This window comes from Acomys minous (assembly GCF_964271855.1).
Source record: "Acomys minous genome assembly, chromosome: 13".
Classification (NCBI taxonomy): domain Eukaryota; kingdom Metazoa; phylum Chordata; class Mammalia; order Rodentia; family Muridae; genus Acomys; species Acomys minous.
The window spans coordinates 55,240,694-55,257,691 of NC_140495.1; the positions used below are offsets into that span (position 1 = coordinate 55,240,694).

Genomic DNA, 16,998 nt, shown 5'->3' on the forward strand with positions numbered 1-16,998 from the left:
TCCTGGTGACACTAGCAATTCTTCTCTAGTGGGTCTCCGGGCAGCGTGGTCCCCTTTCTTGGATATCATCTTCACTTAGCGTCATCCCTGAAGGATGTTTAGGATTAGAGTTTAGGATTAGCAATTTTCCTTTGACACTTAAAAAAATGCTGGGCCACTTCCAGAATCTTCAGTGGCTTCTGGTGAGGACTCCACGTTGCGTTTCAGAGCAGCACTGCAAGGCCATCTTAGATTCCAGGTGGAGGTCTATCCTGAAGCTATGATCTGAGAGTCTATCGGGTACCAACAAGCTTGGGGGGACAAGCCCAGAAATGCACAGCCAAATTTAGGGTCATTTTCCTTCTTCTGCGAGCTTTGCCGAGCACCTCGGTTCCCAGCAGCCCTCTTTTCACTCCTTTGTTAAAATGGTTGGCTTCTTGCTTGTTCCGATCTGCCTTGTACCTCGTGTGCCTGCATCTGTATTTGAGGCCAAGCAGTAGGAAAACAGAGAGGGTGAGAAAGCCACCCAGGTTCCAGCCACCTGACAGGCAGGTCCGCAAGTGGGAGAGGGCTCCTCTTAGCACTGTTTCTGTAACTCCTGCTGCTACTGTGGCCACCACAGCAGGCAGTTGCCTTAAGGGTTCCAGAAAATGGGCCTGAGAACAGGAAAGTACAGATTTCCCCTCACTGCATCTGAGGATCAGGAGACCCTAGTGTCTTCAAAAGCTTCGTGTTCCCCTTAGGGGCTCCCCTTCTCTGAAAAGAAGTAAGGGGTGATGAGGGGAGGGAAACACGAGGGTGGGGCTGGGGAGCAGGGAGGGGCTGGTATCAGACTGTAAAGTAATTTGAAAAATAAAAATAAGAAAGGAGCTTCTTGTCTTCTCTGTCCCTGGGACCCACTCTCAGTCTGGGTCTGCACTGAATCCAGAACAGGAGAAACTGGAGGGGAAGGAAATCTGAGCCCACTGCTGGGCCTTCCAGAAGACATATTTCCCCAGTCTGCCATGGTGGCTGCTTTTGTAGACTTTAAAGAGCTGGCCCATGCATTTGACCAGGATTGTGACTGTCAGCAGGGAGGAGCGAATCCAGAACTCCCAACTTTTTTATTTTTATTTTAAAAAAGAGGGCCTGTAAAAGACCTCCAGGAGCCGGGCGGTGTTGGCACATGCCTTTAATCCCAGCACTCGGCAGGCAGAGGCAAGTGGATCTCTGTGAGTTTGAGGACAGCCTAGCTTGTAAAGAGAATTCTAGGACAGCCAAAGCTACACAGAGAAACCCTATCTTGAAAAAAAAAAAAAGACCTACAGGAACCAAATGTGGGGACAGAGTGAGCCTGGCATCAGGGACTTTGAAGACATTTTTGCAGGGGGGGGGGGAGTTGGTCAGTAGTCATGGGAGACTCTTAGGAAACACATTCCTGGTGGCTTTTGCACCAAGAGTTGGGCCGATAAGCTAAATGTCTTTCCACGGCATTTCTGTGATACTCAGGTCTGACCTAATGTTTACAAAGCATCACCAGTAAGCAGCCATGATACGGCGTGTGCCTTTGTACAGGAACAGGTATTTAGCGAACGCTAAGCTGGGCGTGGTGGCACACACTTTTGATTTCGCTTTTAGGACGGTGGTGATTGGAGGATGAGGAGTTCAAGGTCATCCTTGGCTACATAGTGGACCGGAGGAGGCTAGCCTGTGCTACATGAGACCCTGGCTCAAAAAGAATAAAACAAACCGCAAGAATAGTTACTGTAGGTATAGACACATGGCGTGATGTGATCGCCTTTTCTGAAAATACCTCATGCCTTCCAAGAGACTAAACTTTTCTAAACTTTGCAAACAAGTTAGTACTATGCCCGAAGATCTTCTAAGACGTAACCTGCTGCCCTACTGTGCACTCAGCCTTTAAGAGAATGGTGTGTAATCACTGTACCATGAAATCAGCTTTTATAACCTAAGCTAATGCACAGCTTAAATCTGAAATTAGGTGCCCTTCCATGCCCTTGACCCAGGATAATTTATACGTGCCCCTGTTTGTTGTGGCAATCATTTCCTTAATGCAGCCAATAGGCTAAAAGCAACTTTAAACAAAACAAATGTCCATTAAATGTTGGGAGCCACGTGTGGATACAGGTTGATAACATCTGTTTGTAGTTCTGAGAGCAATTCTGGGTCAGTTGGGATTAGTAAAGTAATTTATTTCCTTGTAAAAACTCTTCTGAAAAGCAAGTCCTCATTCATTGCCCATTCTATGTTTCCTGTGCTGCTCAATAAATACAGCACAAAGCCATTTGTTAGGGACAGGCACCACAGACTCACACTGACATTAGACATACACAGCAAGGCAACGCAGACAGGCCAGGGACCACAAACTAAACAGATGGAAGACGCGAGGAGGATTTAAATTTGTGTTCACTGTTTGTAAGCTATTCCAATCTCTCTCTTTCCCCCTCCCCCTCCCCTCCTCCTCTGTCCCTCCCCTTCTCCTCCCCCTCTGCCCCTCCCCCTCCCCACTCCCTCTGCTCCTCCCTCTCCCTTCCCCTTCCCTCTCCCTCTGCCCCTCCCCCTCTGCCCCTCCCCCTCTGCCCCTCCCCCTCTGCCCCTCCCCCTCCCCACCCCCTTTGCTCCCCCCTTCCTTTCCTTCATGTGCTTATCTACACATTTATCCTTCCATACTCAGATATTTTGCCACATTTTTCCTGTTGGCAATTTCCTATTGCAAGATGAGAAATTGGAAAGGGTACAAGGCAAGGCCTCCCAGATACACGTTTTATAAACTGAGCAAACTAAGCCTGCACAGAAAGCGTGTTAGGAGTAGCCTCGGCTTTCTTGTCTAGGCTCCACAGACCCTGAAGTCGGCAGGCAGGTGTGGGTTATTGTCTTGTAGAATTAGAAGATACCAACCAAGCATTCAGAAGCACGCTCCAGAGATAGAACTGGACACGCTGGAGATGCTCAGAAGCATGAAATAAAATTGAAACATCCTCTACACTAACACAGTCCTGTTTGTGAAAGGCAAGCTTTCTGGAAGAATGACCTAAACATGCTCATCAATATTAACAAAAACCTTATGAATAGTCCTACTAAAGCTAGATCAATACAGAGAAAATGTTGATAGTAAGTATAGCAAAATATTTTTTAAAATGGCCATCTGGGGCTTGGTGGGCATTGGTTTAGTAGGTAAAGTTGCTGTGTAAGCACAAGGACCAGAGTTTGGATCCCCAGCACATAAAAGGCAGTGAACACCTGTAACCCCAGCAGTCAACACCTGTAACCACAGCAGTGAACACCTGTAACCCCAGCAGTGAACACCTGTAACCCCAGCAGCGAACACCTGCAATCCCAGCAGAGAACATCTGCAATCCCAGCAGTGAACACCTGTAACCCCAGCAGTGAACACCTGCAATCTCAGCAGTGAACACCTGGAATCCCAAGACTAGGGAGGGAAAAACAGGAGGATGCCTGGGAGTTGCTGGCTTAGCTGAATTGGTGTGTTCTATATTCAGTGAGAGACCCTGCCTCACAAAGTAAGGTGGAGAACAAAAAGGAAGATATCCATTGTTGACCTCTGGCCTCCATAGGCAAGTATGCACATATGTATGTACACGTGCACACACACATGATTATGTACACATATAAAAAAATCTAAAGGCACCTATCTAAGCAGTGGCATTACAAGTGATCTTTAAACATTTTAACATTTTTCAACTGTTAATATTTATAGCTTTCATATATAATAAATTACAGAAAGGGCTGCTATTAAATTAATGTATCTGCTATATAATACAATGTCAAAGGGTCTTCTATGGAAAATCATGCAGTGACTTAGGAAGGGGAAAGTACATAGCCAGAACAGCTGATTTTGTTGTTACTGTTTTTTCCTAGATTAATATTTAATGGCAGAATTGTAGGTAAGAGAACAACTTTTGCTTGCTAGGTGAACTTTTAGCATGATCAATGGCATGGCCCAAACTTGTTTGGGGAGCATTTCCTAAGACTGTTCCCCCAAACACAGTTTAGGTAACTCAAACATAAAGAAAGGCCCACTGGAGGTTAGTGTAGCTCCCTTGATTTGTTGGCCTGGGTCCTGGTGGAGATGCACACTGCATTCTGTAACTCAGGCTGTGCCTTTGCAGAGAGGTGTGTGTGTGTGTGTGTGTGTGTGTGTGTGTGTGTGTGTGTGCGCGCGCGCACACTTAGCCTTGAACAGCTTGTGGAAGATGTTATCTGGGCTTTAGGGCAGAAAAGTTCACATGGGCAGGATGGGTCAGGTTGGTGGCATCTGAGGTGAAGTCATGGCAGGCACTATGATTTCTCCGCAGGTTTGGTGGGCAGTCCAGAATGGTTTCAAGGCATTTCTTCCTTTCTGAGATGGTACAGGAATATCTTTACTCTTAACCACCATTTTCAGAAAAAAAAAAAAGTCTGGCTCCCATGGGAAGCTGGCCTAATTTCACAGTGACTCTTAGTTAACACTCACACAGGCATCATTTAACTTGGGCCTTGTCCTTAGCAGCTTGTCACTAAAATCCTGAAAGGAGTAGCTGGCCTTTCCCAAAGAAAGATAGTCTGTTCAAGCAGGTGCACTTCTGGACATCCCTGAGTAGTTGGCAACTTACTGAAATCACTGAGCTTGCTTTTAAATACATTTTCCTTTACCTCAGATGTCCCAGAGAGTTTCTGGGTTTCCCTGAGCCAAGACAGCCCCAGGTGTCTGTGCCTCCCAGGCACACATTTCTGAGGACAGTTCTCTTCAGTCAAAAAGAACAGAACCCAGCAAGGTAAGAGCTGAAAGCTCCAGAGGAGGGAGCCCCCTTTTCAGTTCTGCTGTTTACTGGGCCACAGGAAGAATTAGCATTCTGCCTGCAAGCACAGTTCTACTTTTCCCTTTGTTTTGAGAACAGAACTCACTCATGTGGAAATTACAGGGTAATATAAATGAATCTGAGTCCTGTTACCAGCCCTGTTCCTGCGATGCCTGCTGCTGCCTTCATCACCATTCAAACAAACAGAGGAAGCCTCAACAATGGTTTACTGTCATTTTTTATCCCATGATGGAACTTATGATGGTGTACATAATACCAACCCCAAAGCCTAGCATAGGCAACCACAGCAAAATTAGCATCCAAGATCCGACTGGACCAACAGCACAGAGCCCAGGGCTGGGCTTTCGGGTTCTGCATGGTGCAAGGCGTGGCACTTTGCAAGCATGTATGGACCCAATGTCTTCCATGCTGGCCACAAGCTTCACATGTGAGACTTTCCGTTCAGGTCTACATTATTTATAGCCAAAGAAATCATACAAATGAAAGGAGATCAGTCTGTGAAAAAGATTGGCTGAGGAGGTCGAGCTTACAAAGTCAGCCACTCTCCTGGCTTTGCTAGGAGACGGCAGGTTCCGCCTTCTCCTCTATGTCCGCTTCCATGATTGCTTCCCTCCATGTGCTCTTTGAAGAGAGTGTGGTGCTACCTGCCTTCTTCTGTAGCTAGGGTGCAGCATCCTGTAGTAAGCCTTGCTTACTCCAAAACTCAGTGAATAAATGAAAATGGGTGGTTCTAGCCACTGGTCCACAGCCTTTTCCTCCAGCTGGGATCTGACAAGAAGCAACACAGCCAGGAACGGCTGAAGCTCTCCTTCCCACATGGCTACCTCAGTGCGGTGGAATGTGCAGAATTCTGGCTTGTCCTGTTGGAATGCCCTCACCTTGCCCAAACCATGCTGAGACTAAGGATTACAGTCAAAGAACAAACAAGAGCTCAACTCACATTTCAGACCCAGCAATCCCTCTATTGAGAACCCCGGATGCGCCCTAATCTTGCCTGACACTCTTGATAAGACCCAGCAAAGCCATAACCCCCTCCCTCTCATCCCTTGAACTAAATGCCTGGGCTTCTGAAAACAGCTTCACAGCCAACTGGGAAGAGGAGACAACACATTGCTTCAAGACCAGGGCAAAGGATGACGTGAACACCAAGAGTTCACTGGCAACAAGGCGAGCAAACATCTCACAACACAGAAAACCTGCAGGCGCTTGGGTTCTCTGCCGGCACTTCCTGTCCCTGCCCCTTGAGCACAAAGCAGAGCAAGTGGAGCAGCTTCTGCTTATGGGTGTGGAAAGAGGTCAGTGATACTGACCTTCAATCCCGGCGGCAGCCAGTGGGCGGTGTGGTCCCAGACCCTAGGCCTTCTCTACTGTAGTGCAGGAACAGTAAGATCCCACTTTACAGGGATTCCACAAGAATGGGAGATGCTCTGTAGGTCAGGTGCCCCAGGCATGCCAAGGGGTCCGAGTCTCATCAGCTCCATGGATATTGAGCTGTACCAAAGCATACACACACTGAATGCTTGTGACTATCCCAGAATACACACACACACACACACACACACACACACACACACACACACACACCACACATACACACGTGCACCAACATACAGAGCAATACATTTGCTTCGGAGAGAAGTACCCCTATATAACATGGCAAACTGGGAGCGTCGTTACCCAGGGCTCACATCTCCCAACCACACTGTTTCTCTTCTGACCTTGTGGATTCAAAGATGATGTTTTAAGTCTTCCCCAAGGAAAGCGGTAGATGCTCCCGAGAGCAGGTGACAGCAACCCAGTCAATACCCACTGGGTTTACATGGAAGTTCACAGAAGAGAGTGGAGCCTCATGCTGTTCAGAGTATGCGTGCCATCGGCCGGAAGGCTCCATGCATTCCCCAGAACCCAGGAGGCTGCACCTCACACAAAGTAAGGTTTGTTTTTGAGACAATGAGGATTATGACCTGTAGCTGATAAACATTCCTAATTTCATGAGAATATCTTGTGGGTGGAAAGAAATCCTTCCAGGACCTCCAGGTGTGCTAAAAGGACCGGACTCCCATGTTGCCGCCACAAAGTCTGCCAAACTGGAGGTTTTGAAAGGTGTGTGAAGCAGTCTAAGGTCAGACTTCCTCCAAGAGTTAGGAAGGCTGCGGTCTTGGCCAAAGGACGGGGTGTTAACAAATGTTCTGAATCCCTCTAAACAGCTGAAGGTGAGAACAGTGAGGGCCAGCAGCTTCTGTCTGTAGCTACCCATGCAGATGGACCCCACAAAGAGGGGACATTTTAGGAAGGGACAGTGCTGTGGCTTGATTTTCCTTTGTCCTCGCTGGGCTCATGTGTTGGAAGCTTGTTCCTCAGTGGGATGGTGTGGAGAGGTGGCGCGAGACTGAAGCAAGCAGACTAGCTTCTCTCTTCTCTGAACTCCTGACTTGGCAAGCTTGTGCTGTAATCTATCTCCTCTCCCCTCCCCTCCCCTCCCCTCCCCTCCCCTCCCCTCCCCTCCCCTCCCCTCCCCTCCTCTCCCCTCCCCTCCCCTCCCCTCCCCTCCCCTCCTCTCCCCTCCTCTCCTCTCCTCTCCCCTCCTCTCCCCTCCTCTCCCCTCCCCTCCCCTCCCCTCCCCTCCTCTCCTCTCCTCTCCTCTCCTCTCCCCTCCTCTCCCCTCCTCTCCCCTCTTCTCCTCCCCTCCCCTCCTTCCCTATCCCTCTCCTCTCTTCTCCTCTTCCCTCCCCTGCCCTCTCCTCCCCTCCTCTCCCCTCCTCTCCTCCCCTCCCCTCCTTCCCTATCCCTCTCCTCTCTTCTCCTCTTCCCTCCCCTACTCTCCCCATCCCTCCTCTCCCCTCCCCTCCTCTCCCCTCCCCTCCTCTCCTCTCCTCTCCCCTCCCCTCCTCTCCTCTCCCCTCCTCTCCCCTCCCCTCCTCTCCCCTCCCCTCCTCTCCTCTCCTCTCCCCTCCTCTCCCCTCCCCTCCTCTCCCCTCCCCTCCTCTCCTCTCCTCTCCTCTCCCCTCCTCTCCCCTCCTCTCCTCTCCTCTCCCCTCCTCTCCCCTCCCCTCCTCTCCCCTCCCCTCCTCTCCTCTCCTCTCCCCTCCTCTCCCCTCCCCTCCTCTCCCCTCCCCTCCTCTCCTCTCCTCTCCCCTCCTCTCCCCTCCCCTCCTCTCCCCTCCCCTCCTCTCCCCTCCCTTCCTCTCCTCACCCCTCCTCTCCTTCCTTCCCCTCCTCCATCCCTCTTCTCTCTCTTCCCCTCCTCTCCCTTCCCCTCCTCTCCTCTTCTTTCCTCTTCCTTCCACTCCCTCTTTCTTCCCCCATCTTTATCACCATCTCTCCCTCTACTTCTTGGCTCCTAGAGTGGTACCATCTTCCATGACATCCTCACCAGAGTCCTTTCTTTCCAACCACCAGAACCCTGACTGAAGGAAACCATTTTTTCTTTATTCTCTTGTAGTGATGGACTAATGAGGATATGATCTTAGCCCAGGCACATGGGACTGAGATGGAACACAGGCAAAATGCTGGGAGTCTGGTTTATTTCAAGGAACTTTTAGCCAGGATATATATATTAGCATGTCTGTATTGGTGATTTGCAATTAAGGGAGAGATTGAATGTATACTTTGTCTCCTTTTGCCTCAGGGTTGAGTGGTGTAATGGAGACACGGCTGAGACCATGCGTGGCTAGAAGGAAGCATTAATGGCAGTGATGGAAAGGGTAGAACTCCTGTGGGTTCAAAGAGAATCTCTTGGTCTGGGCATGTGTGTGTGTCTGTGTGTGTGTGTGCGTGTGCGTGTGTGTATGTGTGTGTGTCTGTGTGTATGTCTGTGTGTGCGCGCGCGTGTGTGTCTGTGTGTGTGTGTGTGCCTGTGCATGTGTGTGTGTCTGTGTGTGTCTGTGTGTGTGTGTGTCTGTGTGTGTGTGCATGTGTGTGCGTGTGTGTGTGTGTCTGTGTGTGTGTGTCTGTGTGTGTGTGTGTGTCTGTGTGTGTGTGTGTCTGTGTGTGTGTGCGTGTGTGTGCGTGTGTGTGTGTCTGTGTCTGTGTGTGTGTGTCTGTGTGTGTGTGTGTCTGTGTGTGTCTGTGTGTCTGTGTGTGTGTGTGTGTGATTTGTACTTAAATGAAAAGAATCTCTCGTATTCTAAGGGATTAGAGCAGGCTCTAAGGTTAAGAAATCCCTAATTTAACTCCGTACCTGCCCCTTCCTTGATCTTTCATAAGCTTTAAAGGTCATAAAAACAATACATATATCAAAATGGTGTCGAGGAGATGACTTGAGATGATCTCTACAGAAGTTGCTCACATTGCTATTCTGTCAGCATATTAGTGTAAAGTGCTATGAATTTTCAGACGCATATGGTGATTAATATCTAACAGTTATGTGGTGTTTGTTGTGTCTGGCTCCCAAAATACCCTGAAAAGTACAGGCCAAATACTGTGTGGCAGGTGAGAGAATAGGGACACGGGGTCATGAAGACCGTTCTGTCCTGCGCACCATCTAGCTGAGGCCGTAGGACCCTGAAAGGCCAAAGACTGAAGAGGAAGAGCTATAAGGCAGCCTGTCCAAGAGAGGAGGCCAGAGGAGTATGCGTGGCCGGTCTGGGTGAGCTCATCCATTTACTTGTTTGGGGGACACAAATGGGCTTTGCAACCCTTACAGGTTGTGACCTACAGGTTGCAAAGCACTTCTGGGGAGGCTGCGATGTCCAGAGGAAGGGCCCGGAAAGTGTTGCCTCAGAATAAGCTCAAGAGCTATGGGTGGCACTGTGACTGTTTCTGCAGCAGTGTTTGTGCATATGGGAAACTGGAGGTAAGCATAAAACAACCTCACATTCGAGAGGCCTTAGTTCTGACGGCCCCAAGACAAGTCAACCAAGATCAAAGGAGATGGCTGGCCTGCCACTTCCTACATCTCACTCCATACCACACTTGGTCCAACTAAGCTGCTGGCCAACACACTGGCCTTTTGCTAATAGAAATATGAGGAGGAGTTAAAACAGTCCACACGCCTTCATTCTTGTAGGTTCCAAGTGAGCAACTTTGCTAATGGTTGTGGACTTGTGTCTGTCATGGCTGGGGACTTGTGTCTGTCATGGCTGTGGGACTTGTGTCTGTCATGGCTGTGGGACTTGTGTCTGTCATGGCTGGGGACTTGTGTCTGTCATGGCTGGGGACTTGTGTCTCTCATGACTGGGGACTTGTGTGATTCATGGCTGTGGGACTTGTGTCTGTCATGGCTGTGGGACTTGTGTCTCTCATGGCTGTGGGACTTGTGTCTGTCATGGCTGTGGGCTTGTTTCTGTCATGGTTGTAGGCTTGTGTCTGTCATGGCTGGGGACTTGTGTCTGTCATGGCTGGGGACTTGTGTCTGTCATGGCTGTGGGACTTGTGTCTATCATGGCTGTGGGACTTGTGTCTGTCATGGCTGGGGGACTTGTATCTGTCATGGCTGGGGACTTGTGCCTCTCATGGCTTTCTCCTCATGGGCCAGCCGCTGCAGAGCCACCATAAGAGGTGACCTCTGGGGATCAGACTGTTTGCATGTCAACCATGAAGTTCTCTGGAGGGAAGTAGGTAGGTCCTCCAACTCTATGGGCCCACGAGGGGGCCTATAGCAGAGGACAGAGTGCCTGCCCCATACAGTGTAGACGAGGGCAGGATGAGATTGGAGGAAGGAGGCTGGACTGTGGGCCTGTAAAGAAGGTCCCCCTGACTAGCATTTAACGCTTCTCTCTCTACTGCTGGCCTGTCTCGTGCACCCCATCCATCTGTAGTGAGCTCTTGTCATTCAATCACTGTGCATTCCTGGGGGACTGAAGCCACTTCCTCATCCTTGCTCCCCGGGTTTATGGAGTTTAGCATAGGGTTGCCCACTTGGGTAGGTTGTGTCAAGTTGATGACAGTTGACCATTCTTGGCCTTCAATACCAACTTCATGACTACTCAAGATGCCGTAGGTGTTCAGTGAATGCCGTAAAGGAATAAACAGGCAGGTGCTTTAACATAGCAACTCCAGGCTAGTAAACCCTGAATGTTTAACCATAGTACAAGGGGTCACGATGCCGCTACTGCACAGATGAGGAAACTGAGCTGAAGCAAGGACAGCTCCTTTCATCTTTCCTTGCCAAGCAGTGCCATCCTGTAGAAGCAGAAACCAGAGGCCTCTGGATGGAGATGGCTGTCAACAGGGTAACACATGAACACGCCCAAAACACGGACTCCTCAGCAAGCCCCACACAATGAACAACTTCACCGGCGAGACGTAAATTCTAGAACCACTCTGAACTGTTACAGTGAGAGAGTGTGTAGGCATACTCCACAGCTGCCTGTCATGTTGTTGTGTTTAATACAGCGTAACTGAAGGCAAAGACTGTGAGGCAGGGGGATGGCTCCCACTTACCTCTTTGCTCTGTCCTTCTCATCTTCATCCATTAGATTTTCTATGCAGTTTTGCCTGCAAAACAAAACAGAAAAAAAAAAATCTGATGATCGCAGCCTGTTTCTAGATCTTTCTTACACGTCCTTACGGTTGTCACTATTTTGGCCTTGTCTAACATCCATGCCTCAGCCCAGTGACTCTTGGCCCTGCTGTGTGCTCAAAACTTACTGAGGATGCCAAAGTGTTCTTGTCCACAGGAGTCTAAAGAGCCATGTTTTGATATAAGCATTGATGCCATTCGGGGTTGGATACAGGTATGCCTAGCCTTCTGACAGAGCAATGCACTGTTGTCACCTGCTTCAGAACCACACAATCAAATTGAACAGGCACTAAACTCTTATGCTGGGGCTGGGGAGATCGCTTGAGTGGATGAAGAGCTTATGATGCAAGCCCGAGAGTCTGAGCTTGGAGTTCTGGCACTCGTGTGAGAGCTGAACATGGCAGTGTGTGTCCGTAGCCCCAACATTGGGGAGCACAAATGAGTGGATCCTAGGGACCACTAGCCAGTCAGTCTAGCTGAAACAGTGGGCTCCAGTTTCACTGAGGGACCTTCTGGGAGAGGGGGGAGGGGGGAGGGGGGAGAGGGAGGGGGGGAGGGAGAGGGAGGGGGAGGGGGATAACAGCAGAGGGAAGCTATATCAACCCTAGTCTCTATGTGTGTCTAATAGGCACATGCATGCACCCACATATGTGCACACAGGTAACCCACACACATACTCATACTATTTCCCCCTGTTTTAGGTGTGTTTACGATTTTGTATCAGACCACACTGACAGATGCCTGTGGGTTGAAAGTTGACATATCTGGTGCTGCCAGAGTGATGAGCGATCAGATGTTTAAGCAGCTTCTTGAAAAATCCATTGTAGCCTCAGGGGACAAGACTACAACACTCTCTCCGCCCCCGCCCCTCTCTCAAGCAAACAATCATTATTTTTCAAAATCAGATCTATGTGTCTGCTGGTCACACGTTGAGAATTGTCCTAGAGTCTCTCTCAGTGTAACAGTGTCTTGTCTCAAACCGGACACTAGTGAGCTCATCCTGCTGGACGCCTGTGATGTCCTAGGGACACTGCACTTAATGTTGTCAGTTCAAAGACACAAACCCATGGACATATGACCAGGAAGACTCAGCTCCAAAGAAGCATGACCCGCAGTCCTCCCTTAAACTCATGCATGTAGAAGATGACAGGACAACCTGAAAATGTCCTTGTGTCCCCAAGGCTCCAGGACCTGGCTCACCACTTGGGACCTCTACTCTCAGAGTCCTGGCTCCATGTCTCTCAGGCCCCCAATGGTGCAGTTTCCCTTGTAGCCCTCGGTTTTCTTTCCAGGGAAGAAGACATCCTTGGCTCCTTCTTGTGTCATACCCTACCCTGCCTGCCTAGGGTGCTCTCCGATAGCACGTAGTCAAGGAGAAAGAGTCTCAGGGCTCCCTGAGGCCAGAGCCTACTGGGGGCCGAGAGCAGATAGAGGCAGTGTCTGAAAAGGCAAATGGGCTGAGCTAGGGTGGGGTCAGTGGAGACGAGGAATTGGCCACACCTCCTGTTTTGCTCTTCACCTGACATCTAAACTCCACAGCTGGCAAATGTGCCAGCAGCGACTCCGCCTCTTTGAAGTTTCAGATGACGTTTTTTCACTGGGGTGGTTTCATCTTGCGATCATGGGTGCCTGCATGGACATACCTGAACCAGAGCAAGGGTAAGACATTCTGCAGCCCCAGCTCTTAGCTTCATGGCTCTTTTGGGTGGATTTAGGGGTACACCCACAAGGAACTCCACTTAATGGCTGAGGTTTGCATCACATTAATGTGAGGTTCGTGCCTGCTCAGGCATGCATTGGACACTTTCCAGATAGAGCCTGCTCAAAGCTTAATGATGAAGGATACTGAGGGGCATTCAATCAGTGGTGTCCTGCTCGGCTCCTGTCTTGCCAAGGGCAATGGTAGTGGGCGTGTCCGGGGTGGGAGTGAGGGTCCACTAAGCTGTGTCTACAAAGCCCCTGGACAGAGCCCGCTCACAGGAGGGAAGGCACGCCCAGAGCACTGGATCCTAACTGCACCAGTGGGACTGATGCCTCATAAACCAAGCATCCAAAAGTGACTAATATCTATTCTTTATCTGAATTTATAGCTACTTGAATCCACAAAGCCCTGATGACTTGTATGCATTTCCTCTCCTTCCGCCCCCTTCCATGTCCCTGTCCCCAGTCCTCCCCACAGCTAGACAAACTGCTCCCTTCGAAGAGCAAGAATCCAAGTTCCCAGCAATGCCTGCCCAGGAGTTCCCATGGGCATCCTTGTTCCTGCTGCTTTGTCACCTCTGTCATTTTCCATGCCTTTCCTATGTATACCAAGTAGACGGTGACCATAGCGTTGTGACTATTGGTGAGTATGAATTTCAGTGGCATCGTATTGGTCCATGATATTGTGCAACCACCTCCACCATCCATCTGCAGAATGCTAAACCTCCTCCAAACTAAAGGGTGGCATCCCCATCCCCACTGTCTCCAGACCCAGCCAACATCACTCTACCCTCTGTCCCCATGTATTTGCCCACTAGAGATACTAAAGCATGACTGTTCTTCACATGCCTCGCTTCCTTCAGCATTAACGTCTGTGAGACTTTTCCGGGCTGTAGCATGTGTCAGCATTTCCTTCCCTTTTAAGACTGAGTAATGCCCCACCGTAAACTCATCTGTCAATGCACACTCGGGATTTAGCAAAAGACTAACAGGAACTCAGGAAGGAGAAAAAGTCCTTAGACGTTTGCATTAAAGAAATGGTGGAGGGGATTGCTTTAATCAACCACATGGATGTTCCAATGAGGGAATTGTGAGCGGCTGTTTTCTCATGACCATAGGAAGACAGCAAAGAGAAAACGGCTGCGTGAAGGAAGACTTGTTTAGAAGTGGAGACAATACTACTTGGTGCTGGAGAAATCCCCGCTGGTGAGATTTCTCCGCAGAGTGGAGCACGAAGTGACGCCTTCACTTCACACAAGCAGATTCACGAGGTGTGGGAAGCAGGGGCCCATCACCCTCTTCTGGACTATGGACCCACACACATGTACACATACACATAAATTTAAGAATAACTATTTAAAGGACATAAGTTTAAGAGAAAGAAGAGAGGCATGAGCTAAGTATGAGAAAGTCTATAACTAGGATTGTTAAAAGGAATGTATTGGGAAAAGGCAGATTGGCATGGCGTTGCTGAATAGAGAAACTGTTTTTGCTTCTACCGAAGGTTGGATGGGTTTTATGAAATGCTCAATGCACGTCCAGGGGAAGTGCTTCTGAGTGCCAGGCAGTGGGGCCCTTGGCTTCAATCTGCGGACACAAAGACATTCTCATACTTGTCCTTTCATTGAGATTAGAAATCATATCTGCTTTATGTCTGTAAGTTCTTCACCAGATCAAAAGCTGTCTGGACGCCAGAATAAAGTGTGGCACTAACACATTTGTGCTATGCTACGTGTGCTGCATGCTACATATGACACTTCTACAGTATATGTAACACATGATAATGTACCATTCCTTATCAGGAAACCAACTTGCCACTTAACAATAAGTTCACCAGGCTCACCAGGTAAAGGCGCTTGTGACCAAATTAGATGTTTTCTTTTATAAGAGAACCTCCAGCTGAGATAGAGAGGCAAGGGTTTACTTGGCTTACATATCCTGATTCACAGTCCACTGAAGGAAGCCAAGGCAGTAATTCAAACAAGGCAGGATGCTGGCCAGGAGCTGATGCAGAAGCCATGGAGGAGTGCTGCTCACTGGCTTGCTCAGCCTGCTTTCTCATAGAACCCAGGACTACCAGCCCACGGATGGCACCACCCACAATGGCTGGGCCCTCCCACATCAATCACTAATTAAGAAAATGCCCCACAGGCTTGCCTATAGCCTGATCTTATGGAGAAATTGTCTCAGTTAAGGTTTTCCCATCTCAGACAACTCTAGCTTGTGTCAAGTTGACATAAAATTTAGCTAGGACACACAATTTGTATATTCCCATAAAAATTAGAATTAGCCTATTAATTTTCATCGAGTTGCTTACTGTGCTTTTTACTGCAACTGTGCTGAGTCTAGGAAGCAAACTGGGGAAAGTAGTGTGCTAACAGAGTTAAGAGTCCGGCCTGTCACCATGGCGATGCTTCCCACTGCTGCTCTCTAGTTCTATGATGTGGCAGCCAAGAAGCCATGGCGGGTGGAGATGATTCAGGGGAGACAATGTCTGAGTAGCTGGGGCACATCAGGGAGATGGGGACACTCTGGGTTCTTATCCAAGTGTGGAGGAGTAGTAGAGGCTCTGAACAGAGGTGTGACAGAGTCTGGCCTCCAAGGACAGCTGAAGTTTTTAATGAAATCAGTTTACAAAGCCAGGTCCACAGCTGACACAAAAGCAGATGCCGAGGCTTAAGCATAGTTTGTTTTCTCAGTTCTATATACTTGGCTACTCCTTGACCATAGTTAGTGCACAATATATCCCTGAGGCATGAAGGAGAGATGGGACAGGGCCAGGGCTGGAGTATCCTGGGCTGGATCCCTATCTGAGTCTCCCGCAATTGCTAACATCTCTTCAAGGCTATGGAGAACACAGGGTAACACCATTTATGTCATATAAAGGTACGATCACTTCCTCATGACTAACATCAAAGCAAGAACAGCTGTGTAAGCAGGAATTACCTGTTACCGGGAGACCCTTTGGGACAGAAATGGTAGCCCATGCCCAAGGATTCCTTGACCACTTCTCAGCCACAGCCAAGTTTTGGAAAGTGAAAGTTCCTATCTCCATCCAGTTCCACTGGGACAAAGCTGGCCACGGCCACCCTCTGCTTGAGAATTAGGAAGATACCTCCCGGCAGGCTGCATGGTGACACCAGCATCCCATTTTGTTTGCTTTGAATTTTCTTTTTTAAGTGAAATGTACTTTAGCCTTTAGTTTTCAAAGTATGTATGATGGAGTACAGTCTGATGTGTTGATACACACGCATACTGCACAGTGATCAAATGGCTCATGGGAACACCTGCCATCCCGCACCGTTACCGTCGTTTCTCTCATTAGTCCTGGGGATGGAACCCAGGGCCTTGCACATGCTAGGCGAGCACTCAACCACTGAGATACAGCTCCATTCTCATTGCTTTGCTGTAGGGACATTCAGAAAATGCCTGGGCTAGTTATTTTGGGGGCTTTTAGTATGTGGTTGTTGGTCACATGTCTTCACTGTGCAAAATGACACTGGAGCTTACTCCTTCTGCCTGCCTGTAACTCCATGCTCACTGATCAGCTTTGCTCCCCTCCCCTCCTCTCCCCTTCCCTCCCCTCCTTTTCCTGTCCCCTCTATGTACCACTTGACCACATTGTGCCGGGCATGGTGGCACATGCCTTTAATCCCAGCAGAGGCAGGTGGATCAATGTGAATTCAAGGCCATCCTGGTCTACAAAGCAAGTCCAGGACAGCCAAGGCTACACAGAGAGACTATGTCTTGAAAAACCAAAAAAGAAAAAAAAAAAGAATACACATTGCCAACATCATCTTTCCTACTTCCGTAGAGTGTGTGTGCGTGTGCGTGTGCGTGTGCGTGTGTGTGTGTGTGTATGTGTGACCCTGGAGCTTACATCTGATTTACTCCATGATGACCCTCTTGTGTGCAGAGACTGGCCTTCAGGGTCACCCACATGTGTTGTCACTAATGACAGGGTGTCATCCTTTTTCAACTGGATAATACTGCATTCCATCGCAGAATCCACCATTGGACTTTAGAGTTGATCCC

The 16,998-nt window shown here is 49.0% G+C and overlaps 1 protein-coding gene across 8 annotated transcripts in view; it reads right to left on the reverse strand.

The window, feature by feature from the left end:
• The window catches only part of NPAS2 (neuronal PAS domain protein 2), a 178,118-nt gene that overhangs the window by 92,147 nt on the left and 68,973 nt on the right, over positions 1 to 16,998 (reverse strand). For all 8 annotated transcript variants that reach the window (XM_084752944.1, XM_084752940.1, XM_084752941.1 and 5 more), the window contains exon 2: positions 11,184 to 11,237. In XM_084752944.1, coding sequence (XP_084609070.1) covers positions 11,184 to 11,215 — 32 coding nt within the window. In that variant the 5' untranslated portion in view covers positions 11,216 to 11,237. The remainder of the gene's footprint in view (positions 1 to 11,183; positions 11,238 to 16,998) is intronic.